This window comes from Thalia democratica, chromosome 5, assembly GCF_965202585.1.
Source record: "Thalia democratica chromosome 5, ktThaDemo2.hap1.1, whole genome shotgun sequence".
NCBI lineage: Eukaryota > Metazoa > Chordata > Thaliacea > Salpida > Salpidae > Thalia > Thalia democratica.
The window spans coordinates 73,523,141-73,540,076 of NC_139169.1; the positions used below are offsets into that span (position 1 = coordinate 73,523,141).

Sequence of the window (16,936 nt, forward strand, 5' to 3'; positions counted from 1 at the left end):
AGCACATAAGTTTAGAAGTCTTTCTTCGTGAGTATTACCACTAACTTTAAAAAGTTCTGGATTGTATAACACTTCAGATTTGTGAGACTCTCTAAAGTAAATTAACTCATTACGAACAATAACTTCATTTTGATCAAGAAGAGATTTTAAAATAGAACGCAGCTCTTCCACGCTCACTACAGGCCCACCCCAACTTTTACACAGTTTGAGACGTTTCTGCACATATTGATCCCTTTTTTTTCCCTTTTTCAACTTTTTCCTTTATCTGTTTGAGCTTTAAACTTTTTTGATCTGCTACCTACCTTTGCTCCATCTCATTCAGAAATTGAACAAGTTTATCAATTTTTTTTTCATGTTTAGTTTGAAAAGAATCAAATATAAGTAATGTACAGTCATTTCTTATCCCTTTTGCTGTGAATCGTTGGTTCCTAAACTTTGCCACTGCTGCTCGCCTTCCAAAACCAGCAAGGTGTCTTTCAGATTCCAAGTTGTTTGTTGGGAGTCCAACCAGTTCTTCATTACTTAATAGGTTGAGCTCAGTAGCACGTGGTGGATTTGACAAACGAAACTTTCCAAAACCATATTCTCTACCTGTTTGGCGATCAAAAACTTGAGCGGCATGGAGACACATCTCTCAATAAACATAATATCTAAAAATGGTTTAGAGTGTTTTTCATATCTTTATCAACAAACAATTGTAATGACTTAGTAATATCTTTCTGGTTGATTGACTTTAGAATTCGTCATTCAAAATAATAGAAACTAAAAGTAAAACCAGCAGAAGAATTTGCTTTTTATAATAGAAAAAATTTCATTTTACAGACAAAATTTGCATATTTTGTTTAATTATGACGTCATAATATATCAAAAGCAGTTGAAATGTCATTAAAGGTATGCCTATAATTATTAGCTTTCATTTAAGATATAATATATAAGTCTAGGACATGTATGAGTGACTTTATTACTATTTAAGTCAAAAAATCAAAAATTATGTGATTTTTGGGGTCCAGATCAGTTTTTTGGGGTGCAATTTTTTTTTAGGAATTTTTTTAATTTTTTTTTTAAATTCTTTTTAATTAGACCAAAACACATCCATATCAAGACTCCTCATGTGTCTAGCAAACATCACCCAAGTACTCCCTACCCCTACTCAAATGCCTAGTTATTTTTTTATGTTGTAAGATGAGTTATTTTTAGTAAAGTAGCTTAGACTTGAATTTCTTCATAAATAAAGGCCTTATGCTAATACTCGTAAATAATTACATGATCTTGACCTATTTATAACATAAATCAATAAATGTTAAGACACCATCTGTAAACAAATATAAATACACTTTTAACTTAAAGTTAAAAAAAAGTATTTTAAATATTTTTTTTACAAAAGCTAGATATTAGAATTACTTAATCTAATATTTTTATAAGCAGGATTTTCATGGATTTTTCTTTTTAATTTCTATATAATGAAAAAACTGTGTTTTTCTATTATAAAATATTTACAAAAAAACACAGAATTTTTCATAACTATTTTCATAGTGTTGGACTAAATTCTAATTTTAAATACAGTTGTTTATGATGTGTTTTTTTAATACATTTCTTAAAAACTTTTAGAAGTTTTTCTTAATGATTTAGTAAGACTATGCTATTTTATCATTTGTTTTAATGTTTTAATAGAATCAGGGTTGCCACACAATCAGGATAACTTGGGATATTTTGAAGTTTTGAAAATCATAGTATGACTGAGAAAAGCTCAGGACTAGTCAGGATATTTTTAATCCTTTTTTGAACGCAAATTTTGGAGAAGATTTAGTTAATTTTGTTGATTATTAATAAATTAATTTTGGAAAGTAGAATTTTTTTTTTCAACAATTCAAAAAAAAAAAAGACATGTTTACTCAAATTAGTTCAAAAAACCAGAGATTTTGGTCACTCAAGACATTTTTTTTGACTCAAAGAGTGGCGATCCTGTAGAATGCATCGCCTGAGCTTATTTATATAAAATTCCTCTCATTGTGTTATAATGGATACAACAAATTAAAAAAAAAATTGCAAAATAATTTAGAGGCAAATTTTATATTTTTAAGTTTATAAATGATGAAAATATTAAAATTAAAGAAGGTGAAAACAGTAGTTTTAGTCAGTGGTTCTATTACTTTAATATAAGTATAAGCACTGAAGATAAAAAGAAAAAGACCTGTAAACATAACACTATAGAAAAATATAATTCTTTTAGAAATATTATTTGTTACATACTGTTATGAAAATGTTATTACAAATGTTTCTCAAAAAGTATAATGCTTTTTAATTTTAAGTTTAGCAAAATGGTTTAATCCTTTTAGTATAAAAAGTTTTAATAAGTATCAAAATTAATTAATCATTTTAAATGTTGTTCAGTGTGATTGCTAAATACTATCTCAAGTGTTTTTAGTAAGTAATTTAGATTAGTTAGAAACTTTATTTTTAAATATTCTGCAAAAAAGACTATATTTAGCAGAAGGCTTTCAATAAGCTCAGTTGTAGCCAAGAGAACTAGAAGTAACAGCTTAGCATGTAAGAATGAATAAGAGTAATATTAATTTTGTACACACTAAATATTATTAAATATGCTAAAAAGCTGTTTTACTAAACTTAAATACCCATGTTATAGTGTATAGCAGCTGACTTAGAAAAGTGTTAAGTTTATTTATCAATTCAAGCTTGTTTAATTTTTTTTTCAAATCTCAAATTAGTTTAAAAAAAGTTGTTTTGACTAAAATATTTTTCTTAAAAAATTTATTCTAATTTTTAAAAGTCATTGTGTAATTAATTTTGTATTTTGAGGTATTTAAGGACTAACAGTAATTTTTTCAGCTTTTTGCTTAGATTTATTAATATTAGATACACTCAGCTTGCTAGCTGCAACTCTAACTAGTTTTTAGTCACTCAGGCTGGTATTTTTTCAACAAATCTTCCCATCCTTTAACGTCAGAATGTTACCCACAGTTTGCAAACCCCTGTTCTAGAAAACACTATTAGTTTTTCCAAAAGAAATTTGAAATTTAAGTATTTGATTTGTGTTTTTATTATTATCAAGTGCAACATAATCATACTTGATGCTTCTAAATGTTAAAGTAATTTATTTTACAGTTTATAATATAAATAATGAGAATAAAAATCTGTCCAAGGTGCAGAAACCTTCTAAGGTTAAGCAAAGATGAAAAAAGTGGGCACAATCTCATGTATTGCGATGTCTGCCCTTACAGGTATGTATTTTTATGGACTTTTATATTAATGTACTAGTTTGGAAGAACTTTTAAGTACTTAAAGTAAATATTTTAACCAAAATATTTAACTTTCTTGTCTTATTGTTACTGTTATTAAATCATCTTTAAAACAAATATGTTTTTATATATTTATGTTTTGTGGTTTGTGCTATTAAATATACATAATTTTTAATATTTACATTTGAAAATATTTTTACATATACATTTAGTCTTAAAGCATAAAATCTGGGAAAACATCATTGTTGTTAAGTACTAAAGTAAAGATTTAGAAAGTTCAACTTTTTCTTTACTAAATTATTTTTTCTATTCTTTCTAGCAGTTCCTTGAGCCTTTTGTAAAACAAATTTAAAATAACCAAGTAAACAGGCTATATACACTTTATTTAGTAATTGCAATAGATCCTTTTTTCCATTGGACACACTTATTTTCCCAGACTTTTTTAAATTTGGAAAAATAAGTGCTTCCATTGCCAAAAGGCTACAAAAAACTAAAGCAAAAACATATCAACTAAATTATTTACAAAAGTTCAATTAAGTTATTAAGTTTGATCATGTTTTTTACACCTCTGTACAAGAAAACAAGGCAGATATTTTAACTATCTTTTAAAAGCTCTTAATATTTTTCAACCAACGTAAAAGAACTTAGTAAACGTTTAAAAACATTTAGTATCCCTCAACTAACAGATGTATGGTACATATTATTACTTAACTATAAAACTATCCTTATTTTCTCAGATTTTAAAGTCTGTACTTAATGTAATGTAGGTTACATTAAAGTTAAGATTTTAAAATCTGAGAAAATAATTTTTCAATTATCGTAAGTCTCTCAAACACCAAATGTTTGATTAAAATTAACTTTTATTCTAAATAAAAGTTTTAACCCAGTTACAAATAACCAAGTATAATACTTTTCTGTACTCACCAACAGTAATAAAACCTGTGGTTACATAAGCATCTGTTTTACTATACTTAATATTACTAACAACGCAAAGTTTACAAAAATATGTTTAGCAAATCAGTTACAAGATATCTACATTCTTACTTTAACAAACCCTGCAGGGTTACTACCCGCTCAGTATAATTTAGGACAATTAGAAGTCTTTGAAAATCTCAGGATGACCAAGAATACTTCAGTTTAAAATAAAACTCTGGATGACTCAGGGGGGTTTTGTTGTTTTATATAAAATACTCAGGATATTAAAATCTTTTTTTTTAAATCTCTGTCCTTTTTTTTGTAAAAATTGAATAAGATTTAGTTATTCTTTTCATAAGTACTATTATAGGAAGGTTTTTGAACGTATTTATATACCATTTGCAACAACAAGAGTCTCTAATTTTTGTATTTATTTGAGTTTATTCATACGTAATAATTTAAAGTTGTTTTTTAAGCTATTCACTTAACAAATTTTTTTCGAATTTCATTTAAAGTTTATCATTTGACAATGAAACTCGATGGTTTTGAAAAGCTTTGTGTAGTAAGTTATAAAAAACAAAATGAATAATCTATTGATATTAAGTTGCAAATGGTATATAAATTTAGTTATTCCAATTTAAATATTTTGAATGTTACGACCATTTTTCTTCGAAAATTTTTAAATTGATTTTGAAAAATTTCATTACATTTATAAAATTTTTTTTAAAGAATTTTTAAAATAGTTAAAAAAAATACTCGGGATGGAATTTGACTTAAAGAGTGGGAAAGTTGGGAAGAAATGTTTTAAAAAGTCAGTGAAAACATTGGCAGAAAAACCTCAAAACATCAAAAAAATGTAGGTACAAGATAACAAAGCAGATAGGGCTGGACATCTAAAAAATAATTATGAAATAACTTTTAATTTTCTCAAGGTGCAAGATAACCATTGAAATGAAAAGTTTCTTTAGTAATAGTAATAAACCTTCTGCTAATCATTCTTAACAATTAACAAAACACATATTATTTTCGCAGGTACAAGATAAGAAAGCAGATAGGTTGGGACATCTACGCGAAGGAGGAAGACAAGAAGAAGCCGTCGGTGAAGATTGGTGGAGATGAAGCTTGGGCAAACGCTGCGTCAGCAACCGTCAACTGCCCTTCGTGCGGGCATAAGGAGGCCTACTTCAATCAGGTAGGGAGAAATTATTGTTATCTTTCATTCTACCGTAAATAACTTTTTCCTGATTTTTAATCCACCTTGTTTGCAAAAGGTTTGTGGTTAAAAAATTAAAAATTTTTAGTTTTCAGTCAGAGTTTTCATTTAAAGTTTTCATTTTTGGTTTAAAGTTTAATAAGCGTATTTCGACCACGTTTGAAGAGACTGTTGCCTTGAAGTTTTTTTTTAAGATCTTTATTTTGATATGAAGCTTTTTCCTGATTTTTATGCCACCCAGGTACTTGAAAAGTTGTTGTTTAAAAAATTATAATTTTTCAAGTTAAAAAAAAGTCTTCTCTCCATAATAAATAGCTTTTTTCTGATTCTCATCCTTTTCTTCAACAAAGACGGATGGATTGAAAACAAAAATGTGACAATTAATGCTATTTCAAAACTAACTAAACTCACAAATAGACATCCATCTACAAATCGACAAACAAAATGCTAAAAAGCAAATAAACTTCCATAGGTACAGACGAGATCGGCTGACGAACCAACTACGGAATTTTACAAGTGCAAAAAATGCGGACATAACTGGAAGGAGAATTGAGGTTTTGATGAAGGGGAATTACTAATTTTTCCCACCAATTTTGTTTTCATTTGTATGTAATAGTTAGAATGTATTTCTCATTTGTACTTACTTTTAAAATGTATTTTTCTTTAGTGTTTGACTTTTTAAATGTATTTAAAGCAATTTTCTAGATCTAGTTAAACTCTTAGCAGAGGGTCAGTTATGGATTTAGTGTTTTAATGAACAAAATGACTTAGTTTAAATGTTAATAGTGTTTTGTGATACATTATCTTGTTAAATACCATTTAAACATTCTAGTTTAAAACCTTTTTCTTAAAATTTATATTATTACACATTTAACAAGGAAGGAAGGTAACTAATTTAAATGATAGTGTATTGAAAAATGTTTATACTATTATTAAGTAAAAAATTGTCTTACTTCAAATTTTATATATCTTTTAAAAATTGACTCAGTTTTAAAAAGTTTGTTATTTCTGGTTATAGTAAAACATTATTTTGAACAAAATTGATTAAAGTTTTTAAAGATTATTAGTTTTTACTTACAACAACTTATTAGTAAAACTTATGACTTTTTAAAATTGATATAAATTGATTAAAACATCTTAACTAATTTGCACTAATTTGAAAATGTATTTGTTAAGGTAGTAATTTTTAGGTCTATTGAATATGAAATAATTAATAATATTATTTTATTTAGATTGCTATTATGCTTAAGTTTCAGATTTAACTTGTTTAATATGTTTTTTTTTTGTCTACGAGTATTTGTTAAAACGTCTGTTTAATTAAAATTTTACGAATAATATTATTTATCCTTATAGTTGTTTTTAAATAGAAAATTGTCCGCATTAGCAAATAAAAATGAATTTGTTTTTAAAGTTTTTTACTTGATTAGATAATAAAAGTTAAATAAAAATACTTATAATAAAATTTTTAAAGTTTTGCATACGTAGTATTTTCAATAAAAAATTTAGTTTGATATAAAACAACTTATTTAAGACTTTTAGTTACAATTTGTGGATTCATAACCATTAATCTCAAAAGTATATGATTTCTAAAAGAGGACAACATCTCCCTATTAATTTGACAACTAATTGAAGATTATATTTTTTTTAATCAGAAAAGTTTATCATTTCTTAGTTTTTAAAGTTAGACCTAATAATTACAGTATTAGAGACCTTAGAATTACAATATTAATAGAATACACTTAAGTTTTCTTTGTAAACTTAACTTTTTTTATGAAATTTGAATATTCATTATAGAAAAAAATCTTACAGAGTCAAGTTTAATAATACGATGAAACTAAGTAACTGCCGGAGTTTGTAATAAATTTGTTTTTGATATTAAAAAGACACACTTGAGCTCAAAAAACAGAACTAATAAAGTTGAAATTATTTTTTTAACATTTACTTAAGATGAACTGCTATTCTTTTATTAAGAAACTTAACTTTTGCTTCATACAATATCGGTGTTTGGAAACTGTTATGTGTGAACCATTTAAGTCTAAGCTTAATATAAGTTTTTTTTTTATTTCGTAGTTTTGTAAACCCCATTCTTTGTACAATTCAGAATTTTATTTAAAAATAGTAATTAATTTGAATTTTTAATTTCAAGTTATTTTTAGAAAATTAAACCCTATAAATTTTGTTTGTGAATGTGCTAACTAAAGCTATTTATATAAAAAAATTATACAATACAAATAAAGCACATTTTTTAAACAGAACTTTTATTAAATTAAGTGTTTAAAGAACGATTAAAAAGGCAAGTTGCATATTATTTTGATTATTGCAGAAAAAAAAAAACAATCACTTTTGTCATCCTGTGAACTGATAAAACTTTTTCAAATCCTTGCTTAGCGATTTCGTTATTGTCGATTCTGTAAAAAAAAGTTTTATGAAACTGTATGTTATTTTTAGAAAAATGTTAGACAACTGTACCTTTTCGACAAACCACAAAGTTGTGTTGATTGCAGTCGACTAATTTCCAACTTTGTTTTATTGACAGTTGCAAGCATTTTGGGTTTCTGTGGGAATAATATAGCATTTTATCATTGAATACAACAGTCCTATATATACAAAACTAAAGTATGATTAATAATATATGTATTTATTTGTATTTTAAGTCCTTAAGTTATTTATGCGAGACACAAGTCTAACTTTTTTTAATAGTGATAACAAGAATTGAAACTATTTTCTTTCATTTAATGTACTCATTAGTTGTAGAATTAAAAAAACAATGCTTTTATTGTAAGCAGGTCAATAACAAAATCTTTACAAAAAAAATATGTAAGCATGAGTTGTGAAAACTTTAAAGAAACAATCTAAAGAAAAAATTTACTGCTTTTTATATAAACTAAATTTCTTACTTTTTATTATAAGAAAGAGGGGTCGTTGGTTCTACCCAGAATGTCCACATAACATCGAACTTTTTTATCAACTTTTTAAGGAAGCTGTAAACAAAATTTTTTTTTTAATTTATCTTGAAACCATATTAATATAATTATATTGATTATTATTTTGTCTACTAAGATATGTATTGATAAATTATACTCTGAGCTTTAGACACTTAAATAAACTTTAACAATCACGTATGAAGTATCAAGATTAGATGAATGTCCCTGATTACCAGTTTTTAAGAGTTATCATATTTTTATTGAAAATCACTCAGAATTTTCTAGTCAAAGGACCTGGGTACACAAAAAGACCTCTCGGTCATCGAATCGCTTACTCAACTTTAATCGAAGTTATAATAACATAAAACTAAAAAATGTTAATTGGTATTTGTATAACAATATGAAGTTTTATCATACAAATAAATTTTTAGCTATAAAATACTAGATAAAAATTTATCTCGATAAAACATGTAATTGAGATTTATTTTTTAATGTACAAACTTAAAATAACTACCTTCTCCATCCGGCATAAAATTTTTAGGTTAAAACAACTAAGAGCTATAACAGCAAACTTAAAAAAATATGAGCAGCTAGTAGATGTTCTTTATAACCATTTTTTTTAACCACAGCTATACAAAAAATTTTACCTTCCTCTTTTAAAATTAACACCTTATGAGTTGATGCCCTCACAATAACTGACATTTAATTTAATTAACAACCAAAAATAACTACCTTCCCCTGTTAACATTTGCAACTTTTGAGTTGATGCCCTCACAATAACTGACAGCTTCGCCATGATTCATTCTCGACTCACTTACGAGGTACTGGTCACTTGAAGATGGTTCCGTGAACCACCCGTAACCGTGGACCGTCCTGTTTGAGGCACAACCTGAAGTATAAATAAAAATAATTTAAAGATTAAACAAAATTGTACATGCGAATACCTAGAACACATATACCACAAAAACTGATATGCAAAAAAAATTGTGATGTTCTTTGCACAACAACATAAAATTGAAAAAAAAAGAAAGCTTTGTAGAGTTTTCATTATTAACCCTTTGACAATGGATGCAGTAATGTGTCAAATTTATAAAGTTTCGGAATACAAGTGCCTCCATTGGCAAAAGGATTTTCTTAAAATTGTTATAAAATCTAATAACTTTAATCTTTTTGAAATAACAAAGTTTCTGTTTATAAACATATAATCAAACTTAAAACATAGTTAAAAATGATTTACATCAATCGTTACATGCGTAAAAAATAGTTTAAAGCTATTTTGTAATACAATTGCTACCTACTAAAAAATGTTAAAACAAAAAATCAGCTTACTTTTTTTTAATTAGTAAAGAACTTTGATTAAAATAATTTTTTTTTTCATAACGTCAATTCTACTTACTACATATCCTATTCAATTCAGACTTTTTTGTGCTCGCATCTCTAGCAAAGTTGCACGAGTGCGTTGTTTTGTCTTCCAAAAGTTTTATTTCTTCCTTGTAGTTGTGAACAATTGATTCTACTTTCAGTTCCAAGCGATGGTTTTTGTCTTGAAGTGCTGCAGATTTAAAGTAAGTTTTTGCTTGTAGAAAAAATTAAATATGCATCTAGTTAAACAGAAATTGAGCTAGTACAGTTTAAACAGTATGAAAACAGAGTTTTGAAGAAATTATTTACAAAATTAAATTTGTTTATTGTTTAAGCTGCAAATAAACTAGATGAAGCGCTGTAGTGCTGAACTTAAATATCAAAGCCTCAAAATATAAATTACTTTAAACTTGCAAACTCGTTTTAATGTAGAATTAATTTTCACCAGTAAAGTACAAGTTTTTTATACTTTTATACATTTGCTTGCAGAGTAAATAAATTTATATATATATATTTTTAAAGTTAGTAGCTGTTATATTTGTTAAACTACTAAGTCAACCCACCCTTTTTCGCAGCGTCACAATTCACATTGGTGCTGATCAACTTGTCGTGGCACATTTTAATCTCCAACTTGTTGTTCTTGTCTTCTTCCTTATACTTTCTCATCTTGTTGGCAGCCCAACTTTTCATGTTATGTAGCTGGTACCGGCACGATTTCACTGACTGCTGTAACTGTTGGGATTTCATCCTCAATCCTTTTAGTTCTTTTGTGCTGTGATATATATTTATTAGTTTTTTAATTGTTCAAAAAATGTCTAAAAATTTAATGGTGTAAGTAAGGAGATTTTTTTAACATAAAAATAGTAGTACGTTTTAATAAAACATCAATTCTTTTGTGCTGTAGTATATGTATACCACAGTGCAATTTAGTTTGAACTCTAACAGCTGAGCACTAAAGTTTTTAAAATATATGAAAATGTATGACTTTTTTTTTCTGAATTCAACAAATTGCATTAAACTATTTAAAGACCTTCAAGTGGGCTTTGTGGAATGTAACTTGGTTTATCTAATTATGTTACTTTATATATGTAAAGATACATAGCAAAGCTTGAAAAAATCATTAAATTCTTAAAAATTTGAATAATGAGTTTATTTTAACATGAAAGCTTTTTGAATTTAAAAATAACGGTATTTTTAAGCTGACAATTTTTTTAAAATTTTAATCACCTAATTGTTGTTGTGTCCAATTCAGGTTGGCGTATATCTGTAAAAAAGCGCAATTTAGTTTCGATTATTATATTTTAATAAAATTGGTAAATAACAAAATTAAAATTTTCTCACTTTCAGGTACTTTTGGATTCACGCAAACAGTTTTTTCTGTCTCGCTGTTAAAAAATAAGTTATTAAAAAAACTTGTTATGAAGATTTAAACAAATCTGAAAAGGAACAATTCGGAACATTTGGATAAATTAAGGAACAATTTGAAATTAATTCAACTATTATTAATTCTAATGTAAACAAACTATAAGATTAATAAATACCAAAGTTCAATAAACTATTAATAAAAACTAACTAATAACATTAATGAATACCAAAGTTTATACTTAATATATTTAAAACTAACTTCCATAACGTTTTTCTCACAACGCACTTCCCAACATCTGGGTTCCATTGGCAGAAAATATCCCGTATGCACAGTGAGCAATTATCCCGGTATTCCCCACAGTTGAAATAACTTTTAACCGAAACGCCTCCATCCAGGGCCGTTATGACGTCATCGTTGACTTTCAGCACTTCGCGGGGTTCGAAGTTGGACTTGTCGGGCTGTTGGAAAAATAAATAGTTTTGTATTAAGTCAAATTTGGATTTCATATTTATAAATTTTATTTAAGCAAATAACTTAAGAATAAGAAAGTCAACATAAAAAAAGTAAAACAAAACGCATAAGTTTTATTAAACGACAAAAATAAAAAAGAAAACAGAGCATAAGAATGATATTAAACTAAAACAAAATTGTAAATTTAATACGGAAAGCTAGTAAGAGTTAAATAAAAAACAATGAAGTTAGCTGACCATGTTCAGTTCTGGTAAGACAGTGATTTTCGGAGTTTCGGTGTCGAAAAGATTAGTAGTGTGGAGAAAAACTCTTTGTAGTACATTCTTTTCTGTTTTAAAAATTTGAACTATTATTTGAAATATGTTTAATTAACTGTTTAGTTTTTATTCCTGAACTTACAGTATTAAGAGAAATCTATTCATAAAAAGAATTCGTTGTTGAGCTTTTAAGTATTAAATAAAACACTTTACGAAGAAGTACAGTTTAAAAGAAATATCTCTACGTACTTAATTTAAAACAACTACCTCATGAAAATGTCATAAAATTTACAACCACTTTTAAAAGATTTTTAAAAACAAAAAAATAGTTGACTGACCAAAATTGTTTTAAAATAAATACTTTTAACGAACTTGTAAGCACAATGTGGTACCCTTGTGGATCGTTGTTTAAATCCAACGAAACATCAAAATTTTCAAAATCAACTTTTTCGTCGTAGTAAATTGGTGTGTTGTACTTCGGCATGATGAACCCCACTTTTACAGGGTGCTGGGATTTGAATTTCGAACTGAATAAGTTTTAATTTATTTAACTTAAAACACAACCAAAAATAAAAAGCGTGTATATACACTATTTTAAATATGAGAAAGAAACTTCCAAATACTTTGAATGTTTTAAAGTTGGCAAGCTTTGATTAAAAAAGTCTTTTGGGTTTTAGTATTCTAAATTCAAAATATTTACATACAACAAGAGTTAATAAACACTTGAAAAAATTACGAATTTTAAAAATATTCTAATTACAACGTAATCCAATACCCAAAATACTCATTTTAAACGCAAAAACTTATATTCTGCATTCAAAATTCGTGTGTATACAAAATATTGATAAGACTTAAAATAAATAACTTTGAATATTTTAAAACTTTTAGTTGACAAAATGATTTATTTATTAAAATATTTTATTTTATTTTCATGTGTATTAAAGAAAGATATCCGCCTTTCAAATCAACATGTATACTTTTATACAAAAAGCGCAAAATTTAATCTTTTACAGGCTAACTTTTCCATTGCCAAAAAGTAAAGGTTAAATAAACAAAGTCAGTTTTGTTTGATAAACACAAAACTTTTTCATCTCGTGTTTACCTTTCAAATGAAAGACGTTTTTCAGCTTCGTAATTAAAGTTTTCGATAAGTTTATGACAGAAATTCTAATAAAAAAATTTAAGTTTTCTTTATTTCATTTGTTTTCGCACATTTTAAAACCTGTAAAAATAAGTACGTCTATTGGCACAGGGGTTTTTTGATCATTGTTCAGAAAAAATTGTGCTACCTTTTTTGCTTACTATTCAAAATCTTTTTTTTCCTGTGTAGCTTATTAAAGAAAGACGTTTTTTCTGCTTCGTATTTAAAGTTTTTAATACCTGCCGATGATTGCACTTACTTTTCCGAACTTCAAAAATATGGGAAAACAAATGCCTATATTGGCGCAGTGGTTCTTGAAATTTTTCTTAACAAATTTTTTTTGTGTTTACCTATCAAAATCATTTTTATCCGGGCATTCTTCTCTGAAGCTCTTGTCGTATGCAAACTTGAATATGGGATCATCGTTGTTTAGTTTCCAGTATTTATTCGTATCAAGCGTTTGCTGGATATCGTCGAAGTTGTAAGCGCATATTGCCGACCCGCCACCAAATTCGCTACTGTTATCAAAATTTGTTTGTATTATTTACTGTTAGAGTTTATAATGAAATCAATTATTTTTAAGTTAGTTGTAAAAATGTTTTGAACTTAATTAACAAATGTAACAAAGATTTGTTTCACCACTTTAACATCTGAAATATTATCTTATTTTAAATTAAAATCATGTAAATTGTTATTTTAAAAATGAACATTTATTTACAACCTTTGTTTGATGTTTTTGAATAGCTTTATGTTTATAAAAGTACCCTTCTGTAAACAGAACACATATAAAAAATTACCTCCGTATTTTAAACTATAAAAGTTTTAAATGGTGTAGTATTATTTTATAAAAAACTTTGTATTTCTGAAACTCACGTACGTTAAAGAAAAAATAAAACAAGTTCAATATGCGTCAATGTTTTCACGCTACAGTAAAGAGAATATATAAACAAAAGCTTTTATTCAAAGTTTAAAATTCACGCCCATAAAACGTCCCCGCCTTTATTTTTACCGCCAAAAAATAAAAACAAAACTATCAAAGCTATGCATTAAAAATAGATTTTTTGTCAGAATTTTGATATTTTAACAACAACTTTTTTTAAATTTATTACTATTACAGAAATTCTAAAAACTAAACATAATTTAAGAGAATAGTTTTTTTTTAAGTTGAATTTTATGTTCGAACATACGTTTTGTTTATTATAAAAAAAACTACTTACGTTCTGAACAAACCAACTACTATCGGATTGTTAACGTCATCTTTGTTTTCAATAAACTTTACTTTGCCTGTATAAAAGTTATTCAGATAAGTATTTATTATTATATTAGGTATTAACATTAAACTAAGTCGATACTTTCATGCAATAGCTAAGGCTGACTGTAAAAACTGATAATTTTTATCTGCTCTTTTAACTTTTATAACGTTTATGCATACAAAAATAATTTTCGTGGTTGCATTGCGTTATACCTAAATTTCAAAAGGCAAAGTTTTTAAAGATAATTCCAATACAAAAAGCTGTTCAAAGAAAAAGTTGTTAAAACGCTTTGGGCGTTAACTTGAAATCCAGTTAAGTGCTAAAAAGCATACTTTTAACACTTGATTCAATAAACTGTTACGAAAAATTTTACTACGATGAGTCATAAAAGTAAACATGCAAAAGTTAAGTGAGTAAAAAGAATTTCTTACGTATACTACTAAACAAATATTTAACCACAATTTTATTACTCTACATTAATTTCAAAGGCTTTTAAAAAAAGTCTACAAGAAAAAATCAGACGAACTAAAATAAAATCCAATGGTTGACGTTCCTAAACAAATATTTACTCTTTTAAACTTTTATTGCTAAATGGACCGTCCCTGTACAAACACCTTGTTTTGACAACTTTTAACAATTTATTTAATTTTTGTTGCAACTTACGCAAATGGGTGAAGTGGTAGTACCTCACTGATTTCCTATTGGTCGTTTTCTTCGAGCAGACCAAAGTCATTTTCTCAAAAGAGCTTATTCGGCGCTGGTCTTTGTACAGAGTGTCGCCTTTGTCGTTCTGCGTAAGGCAAAGGTGTTAAGTTTGCGTGGTTGAGATTAAGAAAGATAAAACGAAGATAAATTATATAAGTTTATGTTTAATATAATAGTATGTTTGAACTTAAGGCTGTAATAATAACTTGCGCATTTACAACTAGTATTAATATTATGAAGTTTGTAATTTAAAATTGAAAAATATTATACACAGCTAATTGTAAAATGCTTTGGTCTTGTTTATTCTTTTATTGCTATTGAGTTTCTAAAACTCGTTTAATATTAGTAGTTTAAAACATTTTATTAGTTTATTAGATTTTAATCTTTGTGCTAGCCAACATTAATTACAAACATAAAACAATAAAAATATCAAAAAGGCATTTGCAGACTTTATATTTGAATAATTTTTAAAGACCGTGTTTCTTTTGTTAAGAGATTTAAAAAGTTTATTACATCCATGCTATGAATGAATAAAAACTTAATTTAGTATTTATTTAAAAGGTTCAAGAGTTGAATTTCTGTTTATGCTTTAATTAGCAGTCTAAAAGCTTTTGTCAAAAATTTAATTTTTAATTTACTACGCAAAGCTTTTGCGAAGTATTTTAAAGAACTACTATACAATTAAAAAACAATATCTATTACTACAACGGATTATTTGTTTTAAGCGAGTAAAAACTTTTTTTTTATTTTGACTGAAGTTTAAACTTATAGTTTAGCTTAACTAAATAAAATTTTAAATTTTATAACCAACCACGCATACGGTGGCGACCCTGCTGGCGATTTTGGTGTCATCCGTAAAAGGGGATTCCCCGTGCAAATACGGGGTCTGCTCCGAGGATATTTCGTTGAGGAAGACGTAGGCCTTCCTCCTGTTACGATTGGTCAGCGTTGGCATGATCCTCACTCCAGCGAAGTGGGGATCTGTTGTGATAACAGTGGTGAATAAGAGTTGTTGAAATGCTTATCAATTTTTGAAGGTTATAAATGGTGAATTTTTTTTTGTTTTATAACTTTGTCCATTGTTAACACATTATAAAGAAACAAGTTAAATTTGAAAGAAAATAACAATTAAGTTTTCTTAAAATATTCATACAGTTATGAAAAATGTTTCAGTTTTTTAATGTTTCAAAAGCTAGAAATTGTTTTTTAATTTAGATTTGTTTATTTACTAAATTTTTTTTAAATCATTGAAAAACACACTATAGCAATAAATACTTTAAAAAAATTTCACAAACTAACTGTCCAGCACTGACAACTGTTCCTTGTTTCTCAAGCTCAGCTTGTTCGGCCCCAGTATGGAAATCTGGGGTTCGTCCGCGTAAAACCCCCCAAAGTGAGCAGAAACCACAGTGTCCTTGTACAGGTCCAATTCAACTTGGCCCTTGGGATTCGAGGGGAAAATTTTGTAGTCTCGCCGGCAAGAATCTTTTATGATTTCAAACCCCTGTCAACAAAAACATGAAGTAAGTTCGGATGCATAAGTACAAAAAGGCGTATAAAGTAAACATAAGTCGAATTTTTTCCTTGACAGTTATAAAAGCTTTTTTAAGACCTTATAACAAAAAAATAAATGGTTAGTTTTTGTAAATGAACTATACTATATTTACTTTTAAAAAGTTTTTATTAATAACGCTTACAGCAGAACTATAAAGTAAAACAAAAGAATAAACTTAAAATGTTAAAAAACCAGTAAAAAATTGCACACTAAAAGTGTTTTTAAAATGTGCATTAAACTAATTTGTTTAGAGAAAAATAGGTCTTTAACTAATCTTAACTCAAGTTATCATATGTTTTCTAAAATAGTGATAAGTAAGTTTAGTTTTTGTATAAACTATTAATTACAGAATGGTAATAACTTTACAGTTGTATTTTATATACCTTCAGTGCGAAAAACTATGCAACAATTTTTTTAAAACACCTATTGCAAAGCATACTATTAATTACAGGCAGAATCACTTAAGATGAAAGTATAAATGACAATCAAAATAGACGAAGCGATAAAACTGACTTAA

At 26.8% G+C, this 16,936-nt stretch overlaps 2 protein-coding genes across 2 annotated transcripts; one reads left to right on the plus strand and one right to left on the minus strand.

Annotated features, from left to right (window-relative positions):
- Nucleotides 1-3,122: 3,122 nt before the first annotated feature.
- On the plus strand, nucleotides 3,123-6,326 carry LOC145837070 (uncharacterized). Its single transcript, XM_082944837.1, has 3 exons — nucleotides 3,123-3,239; nucleotides 5,205-5,364; nucleotides 5,858-6,326. Exons 1-3 carry the CDS (start codon nucleotides 3,139-3,141, stop codon nucleotides 5,936-5,938), a joined length of 342 nt encoding a protein of 113 aa, XP_082800963.1. The 5' UTR covers nucleotides 3,123-3,138; the 3' UTR covers nucleotides 5,939-6,326.
- A 1,514-nt stretch (nucleotides 6,327-7,840) lies between these two features.
- Nucleotides 7,841-15,819, minus strand: LOC145836874 (semaphorin-3C-like). Its single transcript, XM_082944646.1, has 13 exons — nucleotides 15,676-15,819; nucleotides 14,823-14,949; nucleotides 14,124-14,190; nucleotides 13,257-13,424; nucleotides 12,138-12,292; nucleotides 11,745-11,836; nucleotides 11,296-11,495; nucleotides 11,013-11,056; nucleotides 10,899-10,935; nucleotides 10,235-10,443; nucleotides 9,706-9,861; nucleotides 9,042-9,198; nucleotides 7,841-7,940 (listed from the first exon to the last, which is right to left on the minus strand). The coding sequence occupies exons 1-13, from the start codon at nucleotides 15,817-15,819 to the stop codon at nucleotides 7,841-7,843; spliced, it is 1,656 nt and encodes a 551-aa protein (XP_082800772.1).
- Nucleotides 15,820-16,936: the final 1,117 nt, after the last annotated feature.